This window comes from Gallinula chloropus, assembly GCF_964237585.1.
Source record: "Gallinula chloropus genome assembly, chromosome: 1".
NCBI classification, from domain to species: Eukaryota; Metazoa; Chordata; class Aves; order Gruiformes; family Rallidae; genus Gallinula; species Gallinula chloropus.
In genome coordinates this window covers 41,427,320-41,436,219 of record NC_140085.1, presented here as the reverse complement: position 1 = coordinate 41,436,219, position 8,900 = coordinate 41,427,320, and the positions used below count along the sequence as shown (strand labels likewise).

Here is an 8,900-nt window from a genome sequence, read left to right as displayed (position 1 = left end):
AAGAGAGTCACAAAATGCACTACTGCCAACGGAGCAGTCACGAAATGTGGTATTACACCCGCAACAGGCCTGTCACTCACCATCACCGCCTGCGAGCACGTCACAAGAGTCAGTATTACAACCAGAGCAGCTCCATGGCACACACTGTCACAGCTCACAAGTGCACTAAATACTACACGTGTGTTACTCAATCGCCCGAGACTACAAACTTAAAGCATATCAAATATTCACTTACCTCCCCTCTCCAGGTAAGGATTCTTGATAAGTTACCTTAGCCAGGGTCCTGGCCAAGGGGGAAGGATCTCCTCTCAGAGTTGGAGAAAATATTCTGGATTTGATCTTTGGTAAATTAGATTTATTACAACACTTAATTTGGGGGGTTGGTTGGGGTGTTTTATTTGTTTGTTTTCTGTATAAATGAAAAAGGATGGGAGGTTTTTCCAAGTACTCTACAACCACAATTCCTCTGAAAACAAACAAGGTTTGTATTCCAAATCTAGTTACACATCTTAAATAGCCTATCAATTGTGTTATATATACATACCTACTCAACTATATATGTGCATGTGTATTATGGATATAATGAGAGCCACAAATAGTGCAAGGTGTGTACAAATAGAGCACCATAATTTGAAATACATAACAATAGGCAGGGAAAGCTCCAGTCTTTGTAATGAAGAAGAAAATTATTGATTTGTAATTACTCACTTAAAAATGCTAGTAGAAACTAACCAAGCAAAAAAGTATATACCTGGCATAAAAATGGTACCCAGAGATGGAATAATGAAATGCAACCAGTTATTTCACATTATTTATAAAATATTTTTCTTAGACAATCTGTATTTTCATTATCAAAAGTAATCTTTTTGTAAGCTCATGTAAAAATCATACTCCATGTTTCTGTCTTTCACTAACATACCATTTTTTAGAGTTATCTGCAAATACAGAAAACAATGTTTTTTAAAAGCCTGATGCTGAAAAACAGATTTATCCTACAGTTTCCAGCTTGTATACTACATGGGTAATTCTTTTCTCATTTTCCTTTTAATTACACTGATAACATGTAATGGCCAATTCCAATCCTGCAATTTGGGGAAACGAACTATCTTTCATTAGACACCTTAGTATTCAACGCTTATTTACCTCTCACTCGAGTTACTGTAAAGATAGTTGCCCTTCCGATAATTACTGCTAACCCAATAAAATTATAAATGCCTATTTTTCCTCTAGTCATGGGTTAGAGTTGCATAGGGGAAAAGTCCTAGATTATTATAATTGTACAATAGCAGTGGAACACTCAATGCCTTTTGCAGCAAGCTCTGTATGAACATAACAAGCCGGTTTGCTATTTAAATATAGGATGAAAAAATGGGTAAATCTGGTAACAAAGAGCTGACCACATTCAGCAAACTATTTAATACCAAAAAAACAAATACCAATACAACAGAGGAACTGTCTAGCTCTGAGAATACCAAATACAGCCAGCCAAGCACCAGCCACAGAAGGGTTGTTTTATCATTTATAGCTATTCCTTTTATATTTGTTATAAACAAGCTTCACTTCAAGAGAAGAATTTGACACTTCCTTATATCACTCATACAGGTAAGTGACAGTTTCTTAGCTTCTCCCAGATACATGAAGAACCATTATCACAGTCACTGGCAATGAATGAAGGCTGGGGCTTAAACTAATACTAGGTTTAATGGTTCAATGAGCCTTTTACTTTCAGTTTATGAGCTTATAATTTTAAACTAAGCAGCCTGAAAATTATTTACAAGGGGATTATTTCAGGAGTGTTGTAAACCAATTTCCTTGGACAGCAGAAGCAACTGAAATTAAATTGCAATAACCCCCAGAAATCAAAACATTATATGCACAGAGACTTTGACACAGCACAAAACGTACAGTGGAGGTGAAAAAGCATAATTTCTTAATCACATCACACTACTTAAAGGTAAGGAAAGGGTTCTGCTCCCAGTTTAGCACACTATAGAACTACGTCCTGCAATAAATAACATAGGGCAGATAATCTAGAGCAGGCAATTTGGCTTACTTACTGGGACCATTACATAAATATGTAACGTTTATGTTTTTCAGGGTCATTATATATCAGCACATCAACTCTCTGATTTATTATGAGAAATTGGTATCACAATAATAAAACACACATTCCAGATATCTTTGCTATTGTTATTTCTTTCTTTCTTTCTTTGCTAGCCTTCTTAAGACTCAGCTTCACTTCCTCTCTTGCAGCAATAGATTTTTAGAAATAAAATGCTTCTTCCAAGGAGTAGGGAAAATGCAGAGATTCTTTATATTGTGCAGCATTTGGTCTATGACTACTCACCCCCTCCTGGATTCATCTGGAATGGTGAAGGATTTTTCCACTTTCAGCTGCTGTTTACAGGCCCTCTCTCAGTATTACTACCCCACAGCTGTGTGTAAGCAAAGAATAATTTGCAACCAGCAGCCAATAACCCCATATAAAGTGTTTTGGTAACAGAGGGGGCTGCAAGGGTGGCTTCGGCAAGAAGCTTCTAGAAACTTCCCCCATGTCCAACAGAGCCCATACTAGCTGGATCAAGTACAGATGCACCACTGGCCAAGGCTGAGCCCAGCAATGATGGTGATAGCACCTCTGTGATAACATATTTAAGAAGGAAAAAAATCTGAGTGACATAATTGCGCTGGCAGAGAGAGGAGAAAGAAGATGTGAGAAACTTTGCAGACACTAAGTTCAGTAAAGGAGGTAGAGTAGGTGCTCCAGGTGCTGGAGCAGAGATTACCCTGCAGACCATGGGGAAGACCATGGGGAAGCAGGCTGTAGGCTGTCCCCCTACAGCCCATGGAAGTAGGTGGGGAATAGAGATTCCACCTGCAGCCTGTTGAGGATCCCATGCAGGAGCAGGTGGAGACACCTGAAGGAGGCTGTGACCTTGTGGAAGCCCACACTGAAGCAAGCTCTTGGCAGGACCTGAAGCCCATGGAGAGAGGGGCCCACACCAGAGCAGGTTTGCTGGGGAGACTTGTGACTCTGGGTAACCCACACTGTAGCAATTTGTTCCTGAAGGTCTGCAGCCCATGGAAAGGACCCACAGTGGAGTATTCCATAAAGAATGGAGTCTCCATGGGAAAGATTCACACTGGAAAGGTTGGTGGAGGACTGTCTGTTGTGGGAGGGACCCCACACTGGAGAAGAGTGGGAGGAGTCCTCCTCCTGAGGAGGAAGGAGCAGCAGAGACAACGCTGATGATCTGACTGCAACAGCCATTTCCCATCCCCCTATGCCGCCTGTGGGGAGGAGAGAGAATTGGGGAGTAAAGTTGAGCCCAGGAAGAAGGGGAGTGGTGGGGAATGATTTGGTTTTATTTTTCATTGTCCTATTCTGTTTTGATGGGGTAATAACTTAGATTAAGTTGCTGTTGCTGAGTCTGTTTTGCCCATGACATTAACTGCTGAATGACCTCTCTCTGGCCTTATCTTGACCTGTGAACCTTTCATTATATTTTCTCTCCTGGTCCAGCTGAGGAGGGAGAGCTTTGGTGCTTTGGCATCTAGCCAGGTTCAACCCACCACATAAAGCTATTACTTAGAGCCTGTGGATAGCAACCCACCACATAAAGCTATTACTTAGAGGCTGTGGATAGTTTTACTGAGTACTTCCTCAACTGCTTCAGGCATAATACAGTTGATCACTTTAAAAGGGGAAGTCCATCAGAAAATACTTACATGTGCCACAGAGGTGAAAGGCAACTGCTTGCCTTCTGAGAAGACAATAGCAAGCAGCTGGAGAAGAGATCACCCTACAGCACCACAGATGCTTGCTAAGCAAACATCTATCAATTAGACATCTGGAAACAGTGTAGTAATTGGGCAGCAGCCATCTGTGAAGTTTCCATAGAGGAAAGCAAATAAGCAGTTTTCACACATGGGAGAGGTGAGCCACTAGAGAGCTCACTGGGGAAACAGCTCTGTAGACAGACATCAAATGAGGTGGGATTAGGGTCTGTCCTCATGGCATCCTGCTGAACATGGTGAAGACACTGCTAAACAAGCTCAGTTTCTTATGGGAACAAATCTAGCTATGGCAGCATAATCTAATCATGCTAAGAAAGCCACTCTACCATGGAATGCAGACCTTCCTTAATTCCCAGTCACCAGTGGGAATGCTACTTTGAGCTGCAATTTCAATATTGCCTTTAAATGGACTGTACTCTGCACAGTTTTTCTATATCTTGAGAAATAATGCCTGGCTTGGAGCAGAGGAAAATGCATTTTCAAAAAAGCTTGCTTCCTAAAGGTAAGCATTCCACAATGCGTTTGGATGTTACATCCTCCTGGAGAGTATTCTACCATCTCTGTGTTGTTCTGCAAGATAGCTTCTGATGATTGCCCTGATGAAGCTGTTTAGATAAAGGACCACTCCAAAGTTACTTTTCAGGTCATCAGGACATGCCAAAACCACACCACAATAGCTAAACTTCATGTCGTATCTCCTGCCGCATGCAACGTCTGTCCCAAAGAACTTGGAACATACCTGGTATGGCCTTTTTAGAGTTACCACCCATACCAAAGCCTGCTAATGGTTACTTTAGGACTCAGGAGTGCAGCAGTAATATGAATGGATGCTATTCCTATCGTACTTACAAACTGGTGGGATCATATCATCTTTCAAAAGTAGGGAGACCAACAACAGACCTCTCATTTCTGGATATGAAAAGACACTTTTCATTGCCTCGCATCAGGAGCTAGAACAAGCCATCAACAAAGACAAACTCATTTCCAAGTCATAGCCTACTTCAAAAGTGAGGGGAAGCTCGGGAAGGCAGCCACATGCAATCCTTTCAAATCTTCAGAACTGTAGTTCAGTGAGGAAAATACATCTGAAGCAATCTGGCATCAGTGTCCTGGAGCTGCATCCTCAACACAAACTGCTGCACTTCAGAGACAGAGTATACCTAATTGTGCAAGGAGTCACAGATCTAACAAACATTCCCATCACAATAGGACTTTTCATTTGAGAGGCCCCACAGTGTTACCCTTCAGACCTTCAAATCAGCATCAAAGCATCCATGTGACAACATTATGAGCATTCACCTAAATAACTCAAAACTCCACTAAACTTTAGAAAAGCACTGCTTTTGAGCATTCCTGTGGTTATATTTGGGAGTGAATACTTTCCCCGGTCTAGCCAGTCTAGGAAAAACTCATCTCCCAGCCCTCCATCAGAGCTGTACAGTCCATAGCCTTTACAGATAGCTGCATCTTCCTGACTCTGGGAAACAAACTTCACAACAAACTTCAGGGAGAGTTATAAAGCAGGTATGTTTATTGCAGTGCTGGGTGCAAGGGGGCTCGTGCCTCCTAACTTGCACACCGTTTCAACAAGCAGTCGGATATTTATTACACAAAGTCACAAATATTCATAAGAGCTACAGAAAGGTTGGTTATTCAAAAAGTACCTCAGACTGGTTTGTCCTTGAATGATTGCCTCACACCTCAGCTTATCTTGGGTGTGTATCTCCTCGTGTTTGGTATATGTCCCCTCCTTGTGTTCGGTATGTCATCTTACACATTGTGGATACAGCTCAAGGCCATCTCCTTATTTTGGCTATTCAGGGTCTATCATTTGCTGATCTACACTAGAGTACATTAACATGTTAAGTTAAAATGTTTTAACTCTCTGAATCATTCCTATTTGAGTAGGAGGAGTCCTACAGCACAGACAGTTTTGTACCATGCCTAGGAAGTGGAATTATCAGAGGCAAACAGTACACCAATACACTGCTGCCACAAGATGGCAAAAAACGCATGTGGAAAGCAGCAACACGTTTCCGAAAGGACAACTACTAGTCTCTTCATTCAGGTGACCTCATTCCTTCCTCAGGTGGCACAGACTGGAAGGCAACGAGGCAGCACAAAAGCCCTGTCCAAGCATGTATTTATTATGCTTGGAAAAGCTGCATCAGGTCCCAACACTGCCTGACTATCCACTTCCCTTCTCCTGCCTTGGAGGGTTCAGGCCACAGCCTCTGCTCAGGCCGAGCTCATCTTTCCCCCTTGTGCACCTTCTCCCCCTTGTCCTTGTTCTTGCCCCAGCCCGGCAGCACTGCAACACACAGGGACGTGGGAACCTTCTTCTTCATGCGGATACAGCAGCAGTTGCCCTCCAGCAGCGTTCATGGACAACCCTGTGCTGCTGCCACCACCACCACTACCCAGCAGCTCCAGGAGGACATGAGCAGGCTGTGTCACTGGTGGCTGAAAGGAATTGGCATCCGCCGGCGAGACACACAGGAGCGGTGAGGGACTGTGGGCCACTGATGGGATAATATGGCTGCTTGCTGGTGGTGAGCCAAGCTCTGCTAGTCCTTGGCAGCCCTGTCACATGACCAACACCCTGGCAGCTTTCTAGGTGTCATGTGGAAGCATACGCCATAAGGACATTTTGTGGGTTCCCAGTCAAGTTGGTGGCTTGAAAAGTGAGATTTGCCCTGTTCCCTGGGAGAGGGAATTCTAGAGCTTTTCATTGCCAGGAGCTGCCAGGTCAGGAGCACCTGCTGACAACCTGCTGCTTCACCATGGTCTCTCCAGCTCCTAGGGACTCCGCTCCTCTGACCCTGCCTTGACCACCCCGCATCTCTGTTGTGGGATGAAGAGGATCTTCGGCTTCAGGAAGAAGAAGGAGCAGTCGCTGTCGGCGACGCCTCCTTACCCCTCCGTTGCTGGTGACTATGACCTCTGACTGAAGGACCTGGGCAAGCTGCACCGTGCAGCAGCCAGCGGCAACCTACCTCAGGTGTGGCAGGGCCTCAAGAAACATGACATCCACAGATGGGACAAGGCAGGGCAGTAAGGGGGGAAGCAGTGCCAGGCATGGGCTGAGGCAGAATCGGGGGTCCCAGAGGCGCCTGGAGCAGATAAATGCTGAGGTGCATCTCCTCCTTGTCCTCTTCATTGACCTTGGTGTCTGCACAGTTTCCTGCATATTCTCACTCCCTTCTCTGGTGGCAAAACGCATCTGCTTACAGTTTTGGGGTTTTTTTTGCAGTAATAATTGTCTTGAACGGTTTTTTGACCCTGGTTTTTAACTTGATTTACTCATCTGCCCTTTCAGGAGGGGGTTACCCCACTTATTCTGGCTGTCTCTGAACACCATGAAGAGATAGTAGTTACTCCTGAAAAAAGGAGTTGATGTGCACACTTGGGATCAGCATGAAAGGTGAGGGGTCTCTTTATTTGGTATTCATTAGGCTGGATTCATGAGAATGAGCTCTGAAAAAGAAAAGGGACTTGTTCTTAATGTGTAATAAAAACAGCTTTTTCTTTTGTTCATTTTAAGGTAATGAAGAAAATATTTTTGAGACCAAATAGGAATAAAAATAATTGTATTGTCTATCCGTATAAAATTATTTGCTTCATATCATATTTTGGATGTTTCAGAACCCCCTCCATCTCATTTCCGACCATGATTGCTGTTTTTTCCCCCGGTACTGCAGCAGTCATACGAACAGATGCTGTTCCTATCGTACTTGCAAACTGATGGGATCATGGCATCTTTCAAAAGTAGGGAGACCAACAACAGGCCTCTCATTTCCAGATATGAAAGGACAGTTTTCATGGCCTCGCATCAGGAGCTAGAACAAGCCATCAGCAAAGATAAACTGCAAGTTTCCAAGTCATAGCCTACTTCAAAAGTGAGGGGAAGCTCAGGAAGGCAGCCATATACAGTCGTTTCAGATCTCCAGGAGTGTTTTCCCTTTGGCAGCCTTTCACCTAGTCAGAGCACCAAAGCAGCCCCACTAATGAAACTGAGGCACGAATTTCATGAGAGACCCCTATCCATAACTATTTGATGAGATATCTTGGTCCTTCTGCACTAAATGCTTCCTCCGTTTTTGTATAATCTTCCTTTTAAAGAAAACTTGTCAAGTCACCCCACAGGCTCACCCGCGCAGGGGCCGGCAGGGCACGGCCGTTGCCAGGTAACACCAACAACCACGCGGGTTTCATAGCACCGATTCCCGAGCGCCCTGAGGCTTGGTAGGGTGTGCGGAACGCTCCGGTCACCCGCCGCTGCCGAGGGAGGAAAAGGGGCCGCCACTCGCCGCTGCGTGACACGCCCGATCAACAACTCCCACCGCCAGGCCCGGGACTGGCCGCGCAGAGGCGCGCGCCGCCCGCCCTGCCGCTTGGTGTTTAACCGCCGCGCTCACGCCTCGGCCCGCCCGCGGCGGCGGCGCCTGCGCTCCCCGCCAGCCGGGCGGAGCGAGCTGTTACCGGCCTGTTGTCGCTCCACCGCGCCTGCGCGGGACTCGCCGCCTGACGGGAGGCTGCGGCCCTGGGGGCGGCGGCGGCAGCCACCCGGGGCTGAGGTCGAGTTTTCGGGCCTCTAGCCCGTCAGTACTTCGCTCCGCAGTAGCTGTGCTGGGCCGGGGCGGCTGCTGGAACTCCGCTCCTCTGGACCTGCCTCGGCCTCGTGCAGGTGGCTGGTTGCCTCACGCAGTCACCTGAGGCGGGACTGTTCCCGCGTCTCTGCCGCGGGATGAAGAGGATCTTCGGGTTCGGGAGGAAGAAGAAGGAGCAGTCGCCGTCCGGCGGCGCCTCCTTGCCCTGCGTTGCCGGTGCCTACGACCTCCGGCAGAAGGACCTGGGCAAGCTGCACCGCGGGGCAGCCAGCGGCGACCTGGCCCAGGTGCGGCAGGCACTGAAGAAACACGACGTTGACGGACGGGACAAGGCAGGGCGGTAAGGGGGCAAAAGCGGCGCCGGGCGGGGGCTGAGGCGGGGTGGGGGGGTCCCGGCGGCGCCGGGAGCCCCGTGTGCAGCCGCGGCCCCGGCAGCTCAGCGGCGCCGCGGGCAGTGTCTCTGCAAGGAACTAGCTGGAGTGTTGGCTCCGC

The 8,900-nt window shown here is 46.8% G+C and overlaps 1 protein-coding gene across 1 annotated transcript in view; it reads left to right on the top strand.

Annotated features, from left to right (window-relative positions):
- Window positions 1-8,545: 8,545 nt before the first annotated feature.
- Window positions 8,546-8,900, top strand: part of ANKRD26 (ankyrin repeat domain containing 26) — a gene marked incomplete at its 5' end in the record, with an annotated part of 59,171 nt that continues 58,816 nt past the window's right edge. Inside the window, one exon of the mRNA XM_084279955.1 lies at window positions 8,546-8,748. Within this exon, the coding sequence (XP_084136081.1) occupies window positions 8,546-8,748 (203 nt within the window). The remainder of the gene's footprint in view (window positions 8,749-8,900) is intronic.